Source organism: Lemur catta, chromosome 2 (assembly GCF_020740605.2).
Source record: "Lemur catta isolate mLemCat1 chromosome 2, mLemCat1.pri, whole genome shotgun sequence".
Lineage (NCBI taxonomy): Eukaryota > Metazoa > Chordata > Mammalia > Primates > Lemuridae > Lemur > Lemur catta.
The window spans coordinates 22,842,107-22,865,110 of record NC_059129.1 but is presented as its reverse complement, the minus strand read 5'-3'; the positions used below and the strand labels follow the sequence as shown (position 1 = coordinate 22,865,110).

Below are 23,004 nucleotides of genomic sequence, written 5' to 3'. Positions count from 1 at the left end.
CTATCACCAGTATAGGAATTTTGAGCTCCAGTGGGGGGGGGGGGGGGGCTGGGTATGGGTACACCTAAGAAGAGTGTGGGAAGGAAGTTAGTGGAGTCAACAGGGAGTGTTGACCAGAGAAGCAACATGGAAGATGTGCTTACAGAGTGTAACTCAGCAGCCCTTTGTCCTGTGATTTAACCTCCACTTACACAAGGACAGCTTGGACAGCTTTTATCTTCCTAAGTCACCCTTTAATCTGTCAGTAAACATTTTGATTCCACCACCAAAGTAGTGCATAAAAGAGAAAATGAAAACAGTGAAATGCTGCTACTGCCTGTTTCTGGTAAGCCGTGCAGGGGAGATAGCTGAGACTGAGTCAGAATGAGACTTGGGGATTGCCAATGTTGCACATTTTCTGATTTTCCATTTACAAAGGTAACCTGTCCTTTTCTCAATTTTTAGGCCTTTTCTGACGCCATCAAAAAATGGCAGGAGCTATCACCAGAAACCAGTGGAAAAAGGAAGAAAAGAAAAGAAATGAATCAGTATTCTTACATCGATTTCAAATTTGAACAAGGTAATGACAGACTGTGTGTGGTGCTGGCAGTGTGTGAAGCTGCAATGCTTAGCCCTTCCCTTCCCGCGAAGTCAGTGAAGGAAGTCAGGTTACAGCTACTTACTAAGTGCCCGGCCAGGCCAACTCAGGGAGTGACTGACTGGTACTCTCTTGGCGGCACATCAAAATCTGAAAAAGTGGCTGCAGTTGTCCTTTTTCCTACTTTGGATACGCTGTAACAGGAAAATTTTGTGCAATGTTAGAGAATTCACATGTGGAAAAGTGTTTGGGGCCACTGTTAAGCTTGGGGAAAAACTGGTCCTGAAGGCTTGGTGAGAATTGGCTGTATCATTAGTAAAAACTACCTAGAGTAGTGATTGATGGCTTACTGCAGAGGGTCACTTATGCACCGGAGAGATCGGCCAATAGCCACATATTTCTCTACTATCTTATTATTCTTACTATGGAATAACTACTGAAAGCCCTTTCAAAGAGGTTACTTCAAGTCTGATCCCCCAAAAAGTAAACTTGTCAAGTTTTATAACAAATTTCATCTGAGTTTCTGGTGTCCAGTGAAAGAGTTTACTACAACTTTTTCTATAGATCATGTCATAAACAGGACTATTCTCCTTTTCTCTCTTTTTCTGTCGCATGTGTATGTAATTGCCAAACTTGGTTTCAGGTATTACTAAATGGAAACTCCCTGAGGTAACTGTAGAGTTGGAAAGTATCTGAATTTCTGAACTCTTGAGGATCTAGAAGAAGATCCCCCAGGCTGTGACTCCTGAGGTCCCTTAGACATGTCTTCTGACGTGACATTCTCACTGGTCTGTGGCAGAATGAAGCAGGGACAGTGCGTAGGTGGTTTTTCATTCAGCTGGATTTATCCACAGTTTAGACCAGGCATGCTCGTTCGTACATAGCCATACAGTCTTTGTTTCTGACTTCTAGTGGTGGAGAAAGGAAAGTACTGCTTTGTAATGTGGTCCACTTCCTTGCTGGTGAGCTCTATCTTTTAGAAAGTTCTTCCTTTATATTAAGCCAAAGTGTACCTTCCTAAAATTTCCTGCCGTGGTTGTAGTTCTTGCCTCCAGAGAGACTCTTAATCTGGCTGTTGCCCCTTCATCAGCCTGACTGACCTTCTCTGCATGTGCCCTTTGCTCATTTGTCAGGGTCTCTTTGAAAGTCTGGGTGTGTGAGTCTGTATGTTGTACTCCACATGAGGTCTGCTCCATAGCGACGACAGTGGGATTCAGATTCTATGTTTCCATCCACACAGTCTAAGAATGCCTAAGCTTTTAAAAATCAAAACACGTTCTGCTACTGACACACATTAAGCCTTGATCTTAGGGCCAAATGCAGTGGCTCACTCGTGTAATCCCAGCACTTTGGGAGGCCGAGGTGGGAGGATTGCTCCACCCTAGGTGTTCAAGGTTACAATGAACTGTGACCACTATGCCACTGCTAAAAAGCCTTGGTCTTTACACCTACGTTTCTGTTAGATTACATACCTCTCTCTCTTTCAGTCTTGCTGCATCTCACATCTCCTATTAACTTCATCTTACTCATTTCAGCCCATTGTTTTAGGTACAGCCCTTTAATTTAGATACTGATTCTTAAATAGTACTTATTAGATGATCTTTAAGGACCTTGGAAGTATAAAATAGAAAATACACTTGATTTATGTTAGTAGTTTAATGTTTATGACTCACACTTAGTCTTTCTTAACAGTTTTCCATAAGCACATAGGCAAAAAATCCCTCATCTGTTCCAGGAATCCCATTGTTCACATTTTCAGCTTGTTTTCCATCCAAGCCCTGCTCTTTGAGCTATATGTTGTGTGGCTCTCCCTCCTCTGCCCTTTTTATAGTATTATCTGCTGACTGTTGCACAGTCTTCTTGTGAAGAGTCTGGTTAGAATTTGGATGTAAAGTGAACATCAATAAAAATACAGCATATCTCCTCTTAATCGGTGGAAAAAAATACAACATATCACCAGTTCTACACAGTCTCTTACAGATAATAGAAGAGTAGGAAACATTTCATTGTATGAAGCCAGTGTTAACCATTATGAAGCCGATATAACAAAACTAGACAAGACATTACCACAAAAACTACAGACCAATATCCCTCATAAATAGAGGTACAAAAATCTTTAACAAAATGTTAGCAAAGAGAACCCAGCAATATATTTTAAGAATTATATACCATGTACAAGTGGGGTCTATTCCAGGAGTGCAAGACTAGTTTAGTATTTGAAAGCCCATCAGTATAGTTCACCATGTTAATAGGCCAAAGAAGAAAATTACGTGGCCATATCACTTGGTGTAGAAAAATCATTTAATAATATTTAATACTCATTCATGACTAAACTCTCAGAAAATTAAAAATTGAGGGGAGCTTCCTCAACTTGGTAACATCTACAAGAAGGCCTGGAGGTAACGTCATACTTAATGGTAAATCCGCTCTCCTAAGATTGGGAAAACAGCAAAGATATTGTCTATTTACTGCTATGCAAAATAGTTATCGAAGTTCTTGCCAATGAAATAAAGGAAAGAAAAGGAAACTAACAGTATAGATCAGAAAGGAAGAAATAAAACCGTATCTTTATGCAGATGACATGATTGCCTACATAAACAACTCCAAAGAATGTACCCCCCAAAATCCTAGAACTATTAATAATAAATGAGTTCAGCAAGTTTCCAGGGTACAGTAGTCCCCCCTTATTCATGGCTTCACTTTGCGTGGTTTCATTTACCCATGATTTCAGTTACCTGAGGTCAGCTGTAGTCCAAAAATATTAATGGAAAATTCGAGAAATAAATAGTTTGTAAGTTTTAAATTGAGCACCATTCTGAGTTAGTGTGATGAAATCTGGAGCCATCTGACCTGGGACATCATCAGCCTATCCACACTATATACACTGTCTGCCTATTAGTCACTTAGCTTTCTCAGTTATCAGATGGACTGATCTATAACTGTAGTATTACAGTGCTGTGTTCACGTAACCCTTATTTTACTTAATAATACTAATATTACTAATTTCTAAATTAAACTTTATCATAAACGTGTATGTGTAGGGAAAAGCATAGTATGTAGAGGGTTTGGTATTATCCAAGGTTTTAGGCATCCATTGGGGATCTTGGACCATATCCCCAGCAGTTAAGGGGGAAACTACTGTGTAAGAGGTACCTATAAATAACTTCTATTCACTAGCAATGAGCATGTGGAAACCAAAATTTTAAATATAATTCCGTTTACAACCTCTTCCAAAAAATACTTAGGTATAAATCTAACAAAACTTGTACAGGACTTATGTAATGGAAACTACAAAACACTGATGAAAGAAACTCAAGAACTAAATAAATATCATGTTCATGGATCAGGAGATTCTACATAGTAAAAATGTCAGTCCTCACCACATTGATATAGAGGTTTAATGCAGTTCCCTTCAAAATCCCAGCAAGATTTTTTGTAGACACTGACAAGTTTATCCTAAAATTTATCTGGAAAGGAAAGGAATGAGAAGAGCTAAAACAATTTTGAAGAAGATAAAGTGGAATCAATCTACTTGATTAAGACTTATTACTTAGCTACAATAAGCAAGACTATGGTGTTTGTGGAAAGATAGACACATCAGTGGAACAGAACAGAGAATCCAGAAGTAGACCCACACAAATAGTGTTTTTTTTTTTTTACTATATATACATTTATATATATATATATATATATAAGGAGCCTAATTGAGATATAATTCATATATAGTTCCATGTTTAGTATAGTTACAGTTGTACAGTCATCACCACAATTAATTTTAGAATATTTTCATTGCCCCCAAGAGAAGCCCTGAACCCATTAATAGTCACTAGTTATTTCCCTCTATCTCCCCTCAATCCCTGGCAGCGACTATAGATCCCATCTCTATAGATTTGCCTATTCTGTACATTTCATATAAATAGAATCATACCGTATATGATCTTTTGCAAGTGGCTTCTTAGCATAATATTGTCAAGGTTTATCTACGTAGCATGTATCAGTACTTTGGTCCTTTTTATTGCCAAATAATATTCATTCTATGGGTATAGTGCATTTTATTTATCCATTCATCAATTGATGGACATTTGAGTCCCCAGCTGATTTTTTACAAAGGTGCAAAAGCAATTCATGGTAGGAAAGAAAGCCTTTTTAATAATGGTTCTGGAGCAATTAGGTATTCATACATGCCTTATGCAAAAATTAAATCAAAACATAAAACTGTACAACTTTCAGAAAAAGCAGAAGTCTTCATGATCTAGGGGTAGACAAAGAGTTCTTACACTTGACATCATCAAAATTCAAACGTTTTGGTCTTCAAAAAACATTGAGGATGAAAGGATAAGCTGTACACTGGGAGAAAATATTTGCAACCCACATCTTTGACAAAGAACTATTATCTAGAAAATGAAAAGCTTTCAAAACTCAACAGACAGTAGAAAGACGAACTATCCAAATAGAAAATGGGCAAAAGATGTAAGAGATTTCACCAAAGAGAATATAGAGATGGCAGATAAATAAATAAAAGATGTTCAACATTATTAGCCATTTGGTAAATGCAGATAAAAAATCACAACTATCACTACATACCTTTCAGAATGGCCAAAATAAGAAGTATTGACAACACTAAATGCTGGGGAGGATGCAGATAACTGGATCACTCATACATTGCAGGTGGTGGTGTGAGATGGTGTGGCTGCTCTGGAAAACAGTTTGGTGATTTCTTAAAAACTAAGCACGAGACTATAATTCAACACAATGATTGAATTCTTGAGCATTTATCCCAGAGAAATGAAAACTTATGTTCACAAAAAAGCCTTACATACATGTTCATAGCATCTTTATTCAAAATAGCCAAAAACTAGAAGCAACCCAGACACCCTTCAACTGATGACTGGTTAAACTGTGGCACATCCATACCATGGAATACTATTCAGCAGTAAAAACAAACAGTTGATACATGCAACAGCCTGAATGAATCTCCAAAAAATTATGCTGAGTAAAAAAGCTGATCCCAAATGTTTACATACTGTGTGATTTATTTAACATTCTTAAAATGTGAGATGGTAGAGATGGAAGACAGATCAGCATTTGACAGGGTTGAGGAAAGGGTGCCCCGGTGGGAGGGACAGAGGCAGGTGTGGCTCTGAAGACAGCAGCAGGAGTGATCCTTGTGATGGAAGTGTTCTGTATCTTGACTGTCACTTTAAGTGTCCTGCTTGTGACATTGTACCATAGTTTTGCAAGATGCTACCATTGGGGGAAACTAAATAAGGGATACACAAGATTTCTATTTGTTACTGCATGTGAATCTTCAATTTTTAAAAAATTAATAATAAAAGGTTTAATTTTAAAAAATACATATCACAGGTCATAGGATGCAGGAAAAGAAGTTACAGGGAAATTTTTAGACTTAATTGCACTTAATTATTTTTTTTTTTATTTTTTTGGAGACCAAGGTCTCACTGTGTTGCCCAGGCTAGACTTGAACTCCTGGGCTCAAGTGATCCTCCTGCCTCAGCCTCTTGAATAGCTCGGATTATAGGTGCATACCATTGCACCCTATTGCGTTTATTTTTAAAATAAAGTAGTAAAAGTAAATGTTAATATTTTAACTTGATAAGCCAGAAAAAGAACTGAGTAAAGACAAAAGAAGAAATAATAAAGGGCAAAAATGATTTTTTGAAAGTTAAATGGAAATGATAATGATAGTAATTAACATTTATTGAGCACTTAGTATGTACCAGGCACTTTCCTAAGCACTTTATGTGGATTAATTCATTTATACTTCAAATACCCTTATGAGATATATGTGCCATTATTATCATTTTACAGATAAGAAACTGAAGCACAGGGAAATTAAATAACTTGCCAAATGTTACACAGCTAGTGAGTAGCTGAGCTAGGATTCCAACCTTGGCAATCTGGTTTCAAAGCCTACCCTCTTAACACTGCTTTGTTACTCTCCTAATATCAAAAACTGGTTTTCTGAATAAAAATTTTAAATTTTAAAAAACCTAGCGATCCTGGCTCTTTGGGAGCCTGAGGCAGGAGGATCTCTTGAGGCCAGGAGTTCAAGACCAGCCTAAGCAACATAGCAAGACCCCTATCTCTACCAAAAAAAAAAAAAAAATTAGCCAGGCATGGTGAAATGCACCTGTAGTCCCAGGAACTCTAGAGGCTGAGGCAGGAAGATCACTTGAGCCCAGGAGTTTGAGATTGCAGTGAGCAATGATCATGCCACTGCACTCCACCCTGGGTGATATAGCGAGACACCATTTCTAAAAGAAAAAAAAAAATCTAGCAAGAATGAACAAGAGAAAAGGAGAATAAAAATAAAATGTATCAGGAACCAGATACAGTAAATATGGTTAAAATCAAAAGAGATTACCAACAACAGACTTGTGAGTAATTGAAAAATCTGGATAGAATGGTTTTCCTGAAAACAGATTACCAAATCAACAAAAGAAATACAAAATCTAAACAGACCAATTGCATATTTGTTATTCTGCCATCTTTTATTCTAATGTTATTCATTGTGGTGATTCTAGGTACTACTCTTTCAACTTTTTGTATATTTGAAGATTTTCAAAATAAAAGATCCAAAAGCATTCATACAGTATATTTGCACCTACCAGAATGGCTCAAATTAAAAGCTGATGCTACCAGGTGTTGGTAAGGATGTAGAGTGAATGGAGCTCACATACATTGCTGGTGGAGGGAGGGTGTAAATTGGTTCAACCACTTTGGAAAACTAGCATTATTTTCTAAGCTAAAAGTAAACATATCTCATGATCCAGCAGTTCCCACCTGAATTGCAGACAGATACATAAACAGCTATAAGTAGCCTTATTCATGATAACCCCAAACAGTAAACCCAAAAGTCCTTAGGTAAAGTGGGTAAATAATTGTGGTATATTCACACAGTGCAATACTGACAGGATAGGAAAGGCTCTCCAATTGGAGCATAACTGGGTGAGGAGTCAAAAGGGTGCACGATAGATTCCAGAACCCAGTCTTCCCAGATGATAGAATACGTTACAGAAGTCATAAAGAACAAACCGCCACGAATAGGTGGGGGACAAAGCCACAGAAGACTTGAAATGGCTGGCCTAGATTCCTAGCAAACAATTGTCTGTATGATTTTGCATTGTCATATATCTTCTAGGTGACATAAAAATAGAAAAGAGGATGTTCTTTCTGGAAAATAAGCGGCGACATTGTAGGTCCTATGACCGACGTGCCCTCCTTCCAGCTGTGCAACAAGAGCAGGAGTTCTATGAGCAGAAAATCAAAGAGATGGCAGAGGTAGGAAGATGCGCTGTGGTCTTGGAATGTGTTTCTGGGATTCTGGTTTGCTGTTAGGGATTAATACAAATTAGCAGCTCTTAAAGTGCGGCCCACAGATACCTGGGTTCCACAAGACTCTTTGGTGGGGAGGGGTCTGTGAGGTCATATCTTAAAATGATGCTAAGACATTATAGTCAGCCCTTGAGTAACATGGAGGTTAGGAGTACCAACCTCCACACAGTTGAAAATCCAAGTAAAACTTTTGACTGACCCAAAACTTAGCTACTATTAGTATATTGTTCCTGGGAGCCTTACAGATAACACAGTTGATTAACACTGAGGTCCCCAAACCCCTGGCCACAGTGGCCTGTTAGGAACCAGGCCGAAGAGCTCCACCCAACCCCACCCCACCATCAGTAGAAAAATTGTCTTCATGAAACTTAGGAACTGGACCACACAGTAGGAGTTGAGCACCAGGCAAGCAAGTGAAGCTTCGTCTGTATTTATAGCCACTCCCGATCCCTCGCATCACTGCCTGAGCTCCACCCCACCCTTCTGTGGAAAAATTGTCTTCCATGAAACCGGTCTCTGGTGCCAAAAAGGTTGGGGACCACTGGATTAACACATATTTTATATGTATTATACATGGCATTTTTAGAATAAAGTAAGCTAGAGAAAAGAAAATGTTAAAATCATAAGAAAGAGAAAATGTGTTTACTATTCTTTAAGTGGAAGTGGATCATCCTAAAGGTCTTTATCCTCAGTGTCTTCATGTTGAGTAGGTGGAGGAGGAGGAAAAAGGGTTGAGCTGGCTTTCTCAGGGGTGGCAGAGGTGGAAGAAAATCCAAGTGTAAGTGGACCCATGCATTTCAAACCTGCATTGGTCAAGGGTCAGTTGTATTTGCTTTTTTTCACTCTACAGAGTTTGTACCAATAGAGCAAAAGCAGTGGTACCTTAGCATGAATTGGGCCAATGGTACAAAACTATAATCATTATTTTCTTCACTACCATGCCACTCAAATTTTTAAGAAATGCCAGTTTCACCTGAAAATGTCTTTGATAAAGCAGTAAAAATCATTTTAGTCAATTTTGAGCCTTGAAAACATCTTTTCAATATTGTATGTGACAAAATAGGAACTGTGCATGAAGTGATTGTGTTGCATACAAAATGATGTGAAGCTTGTATCAAGGAAAAGTACTTGTGTGATTGAGTCCCAAGCAGCTGAATTAGCCACTTTTTTTTTTTCACAGAACACCATTTTTACTTTTAAAAATGACTGACAAAAACTATGATTATTCAAAATTAGGTATTTGGCAGACATTTTCTCAAAAATGAACAAAGTCATTATTTGTGACCAATGATAAAATTTTAGATCTCTCCAGGAGGAGCTGAGAAAAGAAAAATTGTAGATCTCAAGCAGAAATTAGAATTTTAGGGAAGTTGTTTTCTTGATCCACCCATCACAGAATTTTATTCGTTTATATCACTATTGATCTCATCATAAAAGTACTTAAAGCATTGGCAAATTGGTGGGTGGATTTTAGTTCATCTGTCTCTGACCCACACCTGGAATCAGCAGTTTCTCCAAGGTGCTTTATTTTCTTTGTGGAAATTCATGCTGAGATAACTGTTTCAACTTGGTTTACAGGTTTTTTTACTTAACATCTTCCATTTTATGTTTATATTTCTTATGCTAAAAATCCTGGGACTTAACATAATTCTTGTCAGATTATATCAGCTTAAAAATACAAAATCAAAATATTTACATTTTTGGTGGCACATATCTATAGTCCCAGCAATTTGGGAGGCTGAGGCTGGAGGATCACTTAAGCCCAGCAGTTCGAGGTTGAACTGAGCTATGATCATGCCTGGTTTCTAGCCAGGGTGACAGAGTGAGACCCTGTCTTAAAAAAAAAAAGTTTTATTTTAAAGTCACTTGAAGTCTAGTTATGCCATTAACTTGATAAACAGTTTTCACTTGTTTCTGTTTATTTTCAACTTTCAGAGAGTTGGTTTTTTGTTTGTATTTATTTATTTATTTATATTTTGAGACAGAGTCTCACTCTGTTGCCCGGGCTAGAGTGAGTGCCATGGCGTCAGCCTAGCTCACAGCAACCTCAAACTCCTGGGCTTAAGCGATCCTACTGCCTCAGCCTCCAGAGTAGCAGGGACTACAGGCATGCGCCGCCATGCCCAGCTAATTTTTTCTATATATATTTTTAGTTGGCCAGATAATTTCTTTCTATTTTTAGCAGAGACGAGGTCTCGCTCAGGCTGGTCTCGAACTGCTGACCTTGAGCGATCCACCCGCCTCAGCCTCCCAGAGGGATAGGATTACAGGCGTGAGCCACTGCGCCCGGCCTGTTTTTATTTAATTTTATAAAATATTTTTAGTTCCAAGGTCAAAACTATAAAATAAGGAATGTTCAGAGGGGCCTAACTTCTGCCCTTTCCCTTCCTATATATAACCATTGTTACTAATTTTTGATTTATCCTTCCTTATTTTATGCAAAAGTAAATATGTGTATGTATTTTTATTTTCCCCTCTTTCTTACCCAAAAGGTAGCATACTCTTCTGCACTTGCTTTTTTCACTAACAGTGCATCCTGGCAGTACCTCCACAGCAATCCGTAGACATTTTCCTCTTTCCTTTTTGAAACTGGCTAATATACCATTGGATGCAATACCAGAGTTTATTTACTGACAGAGCTTATTGATGGACATTCAGGGTTGTATCCAGGTTTTTTTCTGTTATAAATAGTGCCATGACAAATAAGTTTTTATACACATCATTTCATACTTCTACTCCAGGGCATCTTTGGGCTAGACTCCTGTAAGAGGCATTAATGAACCTGTGCCAGGTTCGCCTCGCTCATGGTTGTTGTACTGTTTCATGTTCTCACCGAGGATGTGCAAGACTGCCTGTCACCCCACAGCCTCAGCAGTGGAGTCTGTTGTTAAACTTGGTTTTTACTCATTTGATCTTTTGTTTGCTTATGCTATTCTTTGCTGTTCAAAAGTGTTTTATGTGTTAGTCTTTTCCCTTATTCATTCTACATTCTGAGTCAGATTTAAGGCAGATTTTTCCATATTTTCTACTTGAATGGTTTCCTTTTTTATATTTAGCTCTCTGATCCATTTTGAATTTATTCACAGGTAATTTTTTTAAACTACTAACCTATGTAACTGAAGAGATGACTGTTAATAATTATGTTTACGGAAATAAATACTAAATGGTTAGTGTCCTCTTTGCTAAATTTGTATCTGAATGTATGCTTTTCTGGTTTCTCAGCATGAAGACTTTTTACTTGCCTTGCAGATGAATGAAGAACAATATCAAAAGGTAGTTTGAAATTTCACCTTATTTCTTTATTCTGCTTATTTTCATGGGCTGTTTTCTCATAGCACATTTCCTCAGCATTTTGATGGCAAATTTGTTTTTGTATAACCTGTCTACCTGCGGATTTTGCGGTTCAGCAAAGTTACAGTCAGATACATGAACTAGTATAGTCACTCTTAATACTAGACTGAATCAGAATTGAAAGGAAGCTAATAATAGATGTTCCTGTTAAAAAACATTACCTGAAATCCATCAGATAGGCTCTTAGAGGAAAATTTAGAACTTAGATGTCACTTTGGATTTAAAAGGAAGAGAGATGTCTAACCTGAGGGCGAGGTGGGTTTCTGTATGAGATTTGCGTGTTTACATAGACCTTTTCTAACATGGGTAAGAATGGTTGATAATTGGATCAATCACTGTACTTAATAAAAGGAGTAAATGTCCTGGTACCTTACTTGAGGTTGCTGATTTAGTTAGCTTCAGTAGTGCCTTAAGATAAAGCTTGAGCTGGGATACAACCCCCTTACACTCCTTTCTTAAGACAAAAAGGAAAAACTCCAACTTTCAAAAGCTTTTTGGATAACGTCTTTCATACCACTTACCCCTGCTTTTTATAATCAGGGTAGCCTCTGATTATGGATGTTACAGTTCCTTTCGTGCCATGGAATTGATGAATATGATAACTTTATATAAGTAATTACTCTCAAAGATATTAAAAAGGCCAGGTACAGTAGCTCACGCCTGTAATCCCAGCATTTGGGAGGTCAAGGCAGGAGGATTACTCGAGGCCAAGAGTTCAAGACCAGCCTGTGTAACTTATCGAGACCCTGTCTCTACAAAAAAAAAAAAAATTTAAAAATTTGCTGGGCGTGGTGGCATGCCTGCAGTCCCAGCTATTCAGGAGGATCGCTTGAGCCCAGTAGTTCAAGGCTGCAGTGAACGATGATCATGCCACTGCACTCCAACCTGGGTAACAGAGCAAGACTCTGTCTCAAAACAAAAACAGCAACAACAAAACACAAAAGCTCAGTGTCTTTAGCTTTAGATTAATATTGTGCTAGCATCTTGAGCTACATTTATATAGCAGAAAACAGCTTGTCATTGTTTTACGGCCCCTGTGGGTTGCTTTTTACCTCAGAATATGTGTGTGGTGTGGGGAGGGGAGGGTCTGGATATGAGGATATGAAACAAGACTCCTTCTCTGCTTGAGCGTAGGACATTTCATGTTTGTCTCTGATGGCCTGCAGGATGGCCAGTTGATTGAATGCCGCTGCTGCTATGGGGAATTTCCATTCGAGGAGCTGACGCAGTGTGCAGATGCCCACTTGTTCTGCAAAGAATGTCTCATCAGATATGCCCAAGAGGCAGTCTTTGGATCTGGAAAGGTAAGAACTATGTAATATGTCCACACATAGGAAACATTCAGAGTCTGAGGAGATGTTGATAGACGAGCGTAAATGCCTTGTGGAAGTGCCTCTTCTGGGGTCAAGTGGCATTCTGCTGATATGCTTATGTGTGCATTACCTGATTTTGTTGTGATTTTATTGGTTCCAGTCATGTGAGATTTCTTTTCAGGAAATGGTAGAATTCTTCCATGCCCCTTTGCCTAGCTCCCCAAGAGCACCAATTTCATTACTCATCTTCCTGTTCATAATCAAAATGAAGGATGAACTCAAAAAGAAACAACCTTGCAACCTATTTGAATGTATGAGAGTACATGAGTATTTGTTTTACAAATTTTTAAATGGATTTTTATAGTTGGATTAAAATATGTACATATTAAAATAACTATTTTACACAAGATCATATTTCTCTGTCCAGAGCCAGTTTCTCTTGACATCAGCATAACACAACATGGAGAGGAATTTTTTATTGTGTCATACCAGTAAGTCTGTAGTATTTTGTTCCAGCACCAATAGAAAACTAATGCAGTGATTAAGAACATGGCCTTTTTAACATCACCAGTCAAAAGACACATCAACATCACATACTCCCTGGTGGTGAATTAAGAACTTGCCAAAAATGCCTAATTTCATTGTAATCATGAGACAAATCCAGATTAAGAAACATTATACAAAATTACTGACCTTTACTTTTTAGAAGTATCAAGGTTATAAAAAGAAGCACTGAGGTACTCACAGGTTGGAGGAAACTAAGGAGACATGACAACTATTAATAGATACCGTATGGGATCCTGGACCAGAAAAAGGACATTAGTGGAAAACCTGGTAAAATCCAAATAAAGGCTGTGGTTCAGTTAATAGTATTGCACCACTGTTAATTATCTAGTTTGGTTAAATACTCTATGGTAACATAAGATGTTAACATGAGAGGAAGCTAGGTGAGGAAGATACAGAAACTCAACTATTTTTGCGACTTTTAAAAAGCCTAATGTTATTGTAAAATAAAAAAGTTTTGGTTTTTTTTTTTTTTCAACGAGTACGACCTTTGGAGTCAAGCGAAATGCATTGGACCTTTGGCTCCCTACTTAGCTGCTCTGTGACCTTGAGCAAATTAGTTCAGTTCCTCAAGCCTCAGTTTCCTCCTCTGTAAATTGGAAATAATCATTGCTATGAAAATTAAATGAGATGAGTTTAAAGAACGTATTGTTAGATGCACAGTAAATGCTTCATAAATTTAGCTACTGTTATTTTTAAGATGTTTCTGTTTGTTTTCTTTGATGTCTTTCCTGTTGGAAGTGCTCCTCAGATGTCTGACATTTTTGTTCATATTAAGGAGCCATTTGGAAGCTGTTTGAGTAGTGGGGCTTTTAGACTGGTGAGTTTGACTCTAGGTGCCTAAATAAATAGCCAGTTAGTTTTTGTATGATGAACCCTAAATGATACTAGGTCTTTTTCCTGGGGGCGAATCAGTGTACCTCCTGCCTAGCAGGTATAAACCCATCTTCCAACATTCTGGAGCTGAATGGGAGGAAAGAGCTGGAGAAGTCCCTCTTCACTATGCCGACTGCATTTCAAGCCCTGACTTCAGGCCACACCTCAGCTCTGCCTTTCTCTATGACTAGTTCCCGGCCAGAACCTTCTGGTCCAGCTATTCACGATACCTTCCTCCTTCCTTCCACTCAGAGTCTGTAGGAACTAGAGGCTGAAAAACTGTTTTCAGTTTTTTCCTATCTGTCCCTGCCCCCTCCCCAACACTCAGCTCTGCCTTCCAGGGGTGTCCAGCTTTCCAAGATTTGTAGCTGGAAGCAACTTGCTTCATTCATATCAGCATCTCCTTTTCAGACACTGAGCTGTGGCCTTCTTTCTCTAGTCTGCTAAGCCATTTTCCCTTCCTCCATCCACTTTCCATCTTCATGGATTGTGATTTGGGCTTATAGAGGTCCTCTAGTGGTATCAAAGATGGACTTTGTGATTTTTGTTTCATGGTTTCCTTGATTTAAGTGTGATTTCTTGGAGAAGAGGAGGCAGAGAGATCTTTACTCTGCCATCTCAAAGTCTGTATTTTTAGCCACTATTTATTTGCCTCCCATCAAAAGATGCATTTAACTAGTGACACTTTTTGTTTTTCTATAAATTTGATTGAATTTTCTTTTCTTTTTTCTTTGCCTACTTACTTTATCATTCTAGTCAGAGCTCAGCTGCATGGAAGGCAGCTGCACATGTTCATTCCCCACCAGTGAACTGGAGAAGGTGCTTCCCCAGACCATCCTGTGTAAATACTATGAGCGAAAAGCCGAGGAAGAAGTTGCTGCAGCCTACGCAGATGAGCTTGTCAGGTTAGTTCTCAGAGTCAGAAGCTGTTACCTGTCACCTCATTCCCCATTGTGAAGACTGCCTCAGCACTTTCATCAGATGATGGAAATTTTGTAACAAAGCTATATCTTCCAGATTTTTTTTGACATTTCTTGCTGAGAAATAAGATAGTCTATTAGTTTTACTAATGGAAAAATCTGCAGCTCAAATTTTTATCTGCGTTCCTTGGCACCTCCTAATCTTGTGGCCCATAGGTACGATCATTGCACCCTGGGTTGGAGGAAAATTGGCATGTGCAAGGAGTTCTCATTAAGGTTGGGAAGTGTTTATTGAATGGTTTATTCAGAGTGAGGACCTAGAATGCTGCCTGTGTTTCCTGGAAAGAGCCGGCACAAAAAAGAAGCTCAATCTATGTTTTAATGAAAGTGAAGGAGTAAAAAGCAATGTGACTGTCCAGCACAGAACTCCCATCTTAGTGTGAACCAGATCAGTCTTTAATATTTCAAGTAATATTCCTTCTACTGGTTTGACTCTAGGTGCCCCTCCTGTAGCTTTCCTGCACTGTTGGACAGTGATGTGAAGAGGTTCAGTTGTCCTAATCCTCGCTGCCGAAAGGTAGGGTGGCGAATTTTTTTCTAGCTATGTATTTGAATTATGGTATCATGGGCTACTCTGGTGGCCCAAATATCTGCTGTTTATCTGCTTGCTGATACTTGAGAAGGATTTGAGTGCTCTCTTTTTTGAAAGCAAATGAAGGTTGGTACTTTGTGAATGATGGTTGTGATCTCTGGTTACAGAGATAGAGACCACTTGTGGAATTCCAGTTACAAAGCTCTACATTCCTGTTTTATGTCATATTCTTATAAGGACACACACTCTCTCTCTCACTTTTTGTCATTTTCAAAGTCCAAGCAACACTTCTTTGATTAAAGAACTGGGCATAATGGTGGCATCTCTGTCATATCTGGTAGGTTATTTATTTGACTGTTTACCTCCTGACTATATCAGATGAAACCAGAACTATCTAGGCACCTCACTGTTGCAGATCTTTCTTCTCTTTAATTATGCTCCTACTCTGTGAACTAAGAATGTTTTAAATTTTCTCAACTATTAATATTTATAAGTCACTTAGAGTTTTTTAGTGAATCTTAACATCCACCTAGACAAATATGTTTGAAGCCATTTTTCTAAAACTGTGATTAGAGTTGAACATTGCAATAGCTCTACCTTGGAGAGAGTGAAGAAAGTAAGGTAGAGTTTGGAGAAGGAAGAAGAAACTAAACTAATGGACCAAAATTTTATTCCTTTTGTTTTTAACTTTAATATTTCTATATGAAATCTGGATGTATTCTTAAAACTGATGTAGCCATTTAATAATTTGTCCACACCTAGGCTGTTGCTATAACAATTGTCCCAACAGCCTCTAGCATCTTAGAACTAAGAAAGTAGAGTAACAGACTGTCCCCTGTGTGCTTCCAGTGTGTCAGGTACTGGAATGCTTGGGAAGGTAATGCCTGAGCTAAGATACAGAGAGTAAGGGGGAAGTAGCCAAGGGAAGGAAAGGGTAAGTGATAGAGTGAAGATGGAGAAATGTTGTAGGCCCAGGAAGCAGCGGCAGCCTGGACACCTACTGGTACCAAAAGTGTCAAGGAGGCTCATAAGCTGGGTAGGGGCACTGCCATGCAGCATTCTGAGGTACAGGGAGAGGTAAAATATCAGGAAGTTCTGTTTGGCTGTTGAGGAGTCCAGGTGAGGAGTGTACATCACTGCCACCTCCTCTGGGGTCTCCGTGAATTGCTAAAAAAGAGCTAGGAACTACATTTCCTGGTATGGTTCCAAATTAAGTCTGCCAGTGAAAGTGCTCATTTAAAAACTGTTAATGAAGAAAATGATGAGGTTCATAAATTTGGAAAAGAGAGCTTTTATTTCTTATAAAGGGTTGCAGCTTGTAGGTGGCCATTCCAACAGGCTGAGAAGCAGAGCCTTGGCCAGGAGCCAGAACATGTGCTTCAAGGCAGGGACAATGGGAACAGGAATTTATACTGGGCAATATGGCCAAAAATACATATTTAATAAGCTATGGAAGGAGTCATGAATATTTACGAAAAGAGAACCATGTGCATGCGCAGTCGAGCTTTATGTGCTTTTATGGGGTCCATGTTCAGAAAATGGCGGCTCTCTTATGTCAAAAGGTGAAGCAAGGACACAAAAACCCTCTCTGCGTATACTACATAGACTGTAGTAGATAAAACCACTCCATGGTTGGTGGTGTGGATCACAAGATTGGTTTCTGTTTAACTCTTAGGGAAAAAGCCTGATGGCCATTAGCAAGGTATAATGAGGCATGTCTGACCTCCCATCCCATCATGGCTGGGAACTTACTTTTAAGTTTTCTCTGGAGTCCCCTTGGCCAAGAGCTGGGTCTGTTCAGTCAGTGAGGGGCTTAGGATTTTATTTTAGTTCACAAAAGCCAAAGAGAAGGGAGGGGGGCATTGTTGTCTGAAGATATTCAGAAGCAATCTGAGGGTACACATAAGACTGAACAGCGTCCAGTGAGTGTATTGAGAACATCAACTTGGGATGTTAACAGAAGCTTCCCAGAGGCCCTTAAGATCCCAGGCAGGAACTTTGTGTCTGTGGGAGGAATATCCATGCCCTGCCGAACTTAGAGGTGGCCATGTAGCTTCTTTTGGCCAATGAAGTGTGAGTGTGAGTAAGGAGGTTGCTTACAGAAAAAGCCATAAAGGCATATGATTTGAGGTGCTCTTAGCAAGATGGCAGAATAGGGAGCTCCAGTCCCTCCTCCTCCCATGGAGACACCAATTCAACAACAATATATGGACCATTTCTCTTTGTAAGAAATCCAGAAACCAGTTAAAAGGCTCCTGTGCCTTATATGAGCACAAAACCAATAGGAGAACTAATGACATTTGCTCTTTAGAGCTCCTCCCCCTGGCACAGCACAATTGATTGGGAGGAAACTCCCAATTCCTGACATCTCCCTGGGGAGGGTAAAAGAAGGCTGGAACATATATCTAACATTCATATTTTTCAGGGGGCTATCCAAGGGACTAGTTTCTGTCTTGTCTAACAGGATAGAAGGGCACTGAGAACAAATGCTGTGGTGGAACTAGCACAAACTAACTCTCCATTTCCCTCCCCCAGCTCAGAACAAACAGGAGAAAAATCCCAACTCCCTGCTTTTCCCCAGGGAGGGGAAAAGTTGGAGGATGAGTCTAGCATTCTAGGTTTTCAGGAGCCTGCCCAAGATTCTGGTTTCTGTTTTACCTAAGTCGGAGTGCTGATGAGACCTGGCATGTTCTAGATGCCTGGGGCTGCCAAGAACGAAAGAAAGCTAGGTGGGTTGTGCTGCTCCAGAGGACCTACAGTTCAGTGGATAAAGCCCAGTACACCTCAAAGGTTTCTCAGGTAGGGAGGAAGGGAAGATTAGAACATCTTTGCAGCATTTGGGCTTCTCAAGGGGCTGCCTACAGGACTAGTTTCACCCAACTCAGCATGCTGACGGGACCCAATGTACTCTAGATATCTGGGAGCTGCTGAGACCAAAAAAGAGCTGGGTGACTTGGCAGCAGCTCCAGAGAGCCTGCAGTACCTCAGACAGATGGTAGGAGAAACAAGAGGTTGCAAGTTCCTAAAAAAGATACAAAACAAAATCTTTGCAAACCCTCTTTAATTGGGAATTTATACGTACAAATTCAGAGAAGACGCATACACAGAAAAGGTTTGAGAGGCCTCCAGAATCTCTCAGACAGATTGGTAAAAGTCTTTCCCTGTACCAAACCAATCTGTAAAGACTGGGAAATGTGGGTACTTTTTCAAATGTACAGGTACCAACACAAAGTAACAAGGCACACAAAGAAACAAGGAAAATGGCCCAACCAAATGAACAAAATAAATTTCCAGACACCTACTCTAAAGAAATGGAGATGTAGGAATTACCTGACAAGAAGTTCGAAAGCACCTTCATAAAGATGTTCATGGAGCTCAGGAAAATGATGCACGAACAAGATGAGAACATCAACAAAGAGATAGAAAATAATTAGAACCAAATTTTCAAATTTAAGATTACAGTAACTTGAAAAACTCACTAGGATTCAACAGCAGACTTGATCAAGCAGAAGAAAGAACCAGCAAACTTGAAGAGAGGTCTTTTAAAATTATCCAGTTAGAGAAGCAAAAAGAAGAATGAAGAGTGATTTTTAAAAAGCCTAGGAAACTTACCAGACCAATATGCACATTATGATAGTGTCAGAAGGAGAAGAGAGAGAGAAGGGGGTAGAAAAATTATTTGAAGAAATAATGGAGGCCGGGCACTGTGGCTCACGTCTGTAATCCTAGCACTCTGGGAAGCTGAGGCGGAAGGATAGCTCCAGGTCAGGAGTTCAAGACCAGCCTGAGCAAGAGCGGGACCCCGTCTCTACTAAAAAAATAGAAAGAAATTAACCAGACAACTAGAAATATATAGAAAAAATTAGCTGGGCATGGTGGCGCATGCCTGTAGTCCCAGCTACTTGGGAGGCTGAGGCAGTAGGATTGCTTGAGCCCAAGAGTTTGAGGTTGCTGTGAGCTAACGCCACAGCACTCTAGCCCAGGCAACAGAGTGAGACTCTGTCTCAAAAAAAAAAAAAAAAAAGAAAGAAAGAATGGCTGTAAACTTCCCAAATCTGGGGAATGAAATGAACATTCAGATTCAAGAAATCCAGCAGACCCCAACTAAAATGAACCCAAAGAAGACTACACCAAGACACGTGATCAAATTGTCAGAAGTCAGAGACAGAATTTTGAAAGCAGCAAAAGAAAAATGACTTCTCGTGTACAAGGGAGTTCCCATAAGATTATCAGCAGATTTCTCAACAGAAACCTTACACACCAGAAGGGAGTGGGGTGGTAAAAACTTGCCAACCAAAAACAGTATTTGGCAAAACTGTTCTTCAAAAGTAAAGGAGAAATTAATATATTCCCATAAATAAAAGCTGAGGGAGTTCATCATCACTCTATCTGCCTTACAAGAAATGCTAAAGAATGTCTTCAAGTTGAGACAGAAATATCCTAGATAACAACATGAAAGCATGTAAAATTATAAAGCCTGTTGGTAGGTAAATATTTAAACAAATAAGTAGAGGACTCTATATGTACCCAACATCAGTGTACTCAAATACATGAGGCAAACATTGACAAAACTGAAGGGAGAAACAAATAGCAGTAGAAAAATAGTAGGAGATTTCAGTACTCTGCTTTCAGTAATGAATAGAACAACCAGACCGAAGATTAATAGGGAAATAGCTGACTTTAACAATGCTGTAGACCAAGTAGACCTAACAGAGATACACAGAACATTCTACCCAACAGGAGCAGAAACACATTTTTCTCTAGTGCACATGCAAATATTTCAGGATAGAGAATAAGTCACAATGTCTTAACAAATTTAATATCAAAATCATACCAATATCTTTTCTGACCATAAAGGAATGAAACTAGAAATCATAAACAGCAGGAAAACAGGAAAATTCACAAATACGTTAAAATTAAACACATTGAAAAGCTTTTCTATTAATATCAGGAACAAATCAAGGCTACCCACTTTTGCCACTTCTGCATGGTACTAGAAGCCCTCACTAGAATAATTAGGCAAGCAAAAGAAATAAAAGTCATCCTTATCAAAAAGGAGTAAGTAGTTTACAGATGACATGATATTATATGTAGGAAACTCTAAAATTTCCATTAAAAACCTGTTAGAACTAATAAATTCTGGCTATCGCCTCTTCTGCTGATCTGTCTTGCTGCTGGGTTTGTCATCCTAAACCTTGTTTGGTGCAAGTATTCCTGTATATGATTTCTGAATTTGCAGAAGCCAGTCTCTTGGAGCACTGACAAGGGATAACTAATACCCTGTGCTAAGAGGTCCCATGTTTCTTACCAACCATGTATTAGACATTATGTGCAAGGTGACAGGAAGGATCCATGGTCCTACTGGTGTCTTAAATATTAATACCAAGCGGGATAAAATCTCTCTTATCAGGTATCCTCCATTTTGTCTTGTCAGTCCTCACTGTTCTAGTTATTGCTTATGACTTTTCCACCTGGTATACATTATTTATTTTTGTAAATCTACTGCCAAAGCTTTACAATGGCACAAATAAGTACAAACCTTCCATCTAAGACATAACCCCAATGCAGCAGGAAGCAGTTTGGTGACTACGTCACGCCTCCTCCCATAGATTTGGAAGGGTAAAATTGACAGTGGGGAATATGTAATGAGGGAATGGCCTCCATAAAGGGCAAAGTGTATTACAAGCTGTCTCTTTAAAACCACCCCACTATTCTTGAAAGTTGAAACCTGCATCCCTGCCCGGGGGAGGGAGGGAGTGTCGTTTGTTCTTTGTGCCACAGGACATGGCTAAGTGGAACTGTCCCAGCTGAGGTCAGGGTGGAGGTCATGAGCTTGTCTTCACTGGAGATGGGACATATCAGAATCATGGACTACAGTTTGGCAATAGCCTGGAACTGAGTACCCTCCCTTTAAAAGCTCTGTATTTCTGCTTATGATGAGGACCATGGCATTTGCCAGCAAATTAATAAACTCCCATTTTCTTCTCCTCAAAAAAAAAAAACTAATAAACTTATCAGCAAAGTTGCAGAATATAAAATCAACATACAAAAATCATTTGTGTTTCTATACACTAACAATGAACAATCTATAAAAGGAAATTAAGAAAAATAACTACATCAAACTAAGAAGTTGTCAACAAAGTGAAAAGGCAGCCTATGGAAAGGAATTGAAATCCTTCAAGAAAGGATCTCAAAAAACATGTTCCCATGTCCATTGTAGCATCATTCATAACAACCACAAGATGGAAATAACTTAAATCTTCGTCAGTAGATCAGTGGTTAAAATGTGATGTATATGTACAATAGGATATTATTCAGCCTTAAAAAAGGCAATTCTGTCATGCCACAGCATAGATGAACCTTGACGTTGTGATACATGAAGAACAACTGTTGCATGATTCCACTTACGTGCAGTATCTAAAGTAGTCAAATTCATGGAAGCAGAAAATAGAGTGGTGGTTTCCAGGGATTGGGAGAAGAGGGAAATGGGGAGTTGCTGTGCAACGGGTAGTTTCAGTCACATAAGATGAAAAGTTCTAGAGATCTGCTGTACAACATTTTGCTTATGGGTTAGCAATATTGTACATTTGTTAATAAAATTTGTTAATAGGGTGGATTTCACATTACATGTTTTTACAATTTTTTTAAAAAGGGCATACGGTTCATTTTCTTTTCCCTCTGCTAAGGTGAACATGCAACATGAGTGAGAAATAAGTTTGTTTTGAGCTAGTTCCCACAGCTTAACCTAGCACATCCTGACTGACTACGGAGGAGGAAAGAAGGAGCAGATTTGAAAGATGCAGGATTAGAAAGAGATAATGCTGAGTGTGAAGGTGGAGAGAAGTTCTGCCAGAAGCTTCATGGGCTTCTCTGGTTTGGGCCACTATGTAATTGATGATGCTGTTCATGAAATGGAAATAGAATCAAAAAGACATCAGGAGGGAAGAAAATTAATTTTGTTTTGGACATGTTAAGTTTTTAGGGTGTATGTATCCACTATGTACATGTTTTCCAAATGCCTAGCACATAGTAGGTGTTCAGCAAATATTTGGTAAATAACTAGGGTCAGGAATACATGGAGAGATCGAGGCTGGAGAAAGATTTTGGAGTCTGAACTAAGAAGCGGTGAAAGGAAACAGATGGAGGACAAGGTTCCCAGCAAGATTATTACCTTAGAAATGTTGTGTCATGCTAAGTTCAAAGTGTGTCTTTCCATTTACTCAGGTCTTTTTATGCCCCTCATCGTTGTTTTGCAGTGAAAATGCATCACAAAACATTATTGATTACAGTGTACTTCAGAACTTGCCTTTCATTTGCAGGTAATAGCACTCACATTCTAGTCTCCCTTTCTATTGTTAGGGTAAGGTCTGTAGGTGTTTGGCTCATGGTGGAAAATAAAGTAAAAAATGTCACATGGGGACTCGAGGCAGTGACAGCCTGGTAGAATTGGGTCAG

At 39.1% G+C, this 23,004-nt stretch overlaps 1 protein-coding gene across 4 annotated transcripts in view; it reads left to right on the top strand.

The window, feature by feature from the left end:
* RNF216 (ring finger protein 216) overlaps positions 1-23,004 on the top strand; it is a 153,050-nt gene that overhangs the window by 54,331 nt on the left and 75,715 nt on the right. For all 4 annotated transcript variants that reach the window (XR_006733186.1, XM_045541257.1, XM_045541258.1 and 1 more), the window contains exons 8-13: positions 445-559; positions 7,740-7,879; positions 11,156-11,206; positions 12,451-12,588; positions 14,794-14,942; positions 15,456-15,534. Coding sequence is in view for 3 of the 4 variants with exons in the window: in XM_045541257.1 (XP_045397213.1) it covers positions 445-559; positions 7,740-7,879; positions 11,156-11,206; positions 12,451-12,588; positions 14,794-14,942; positions 15,456-15,534 (672 nt within the window). In the remaining variant the exon portion in view is untranslated. The remainder of the gene's footprint in view (positions 1-444; positions 560-7,739; positions 7,880-11,155; positions 11,207-12,450; positions 12,589-14,793; positions 14,943-15,455; positions 15,535-23,004) is intronic.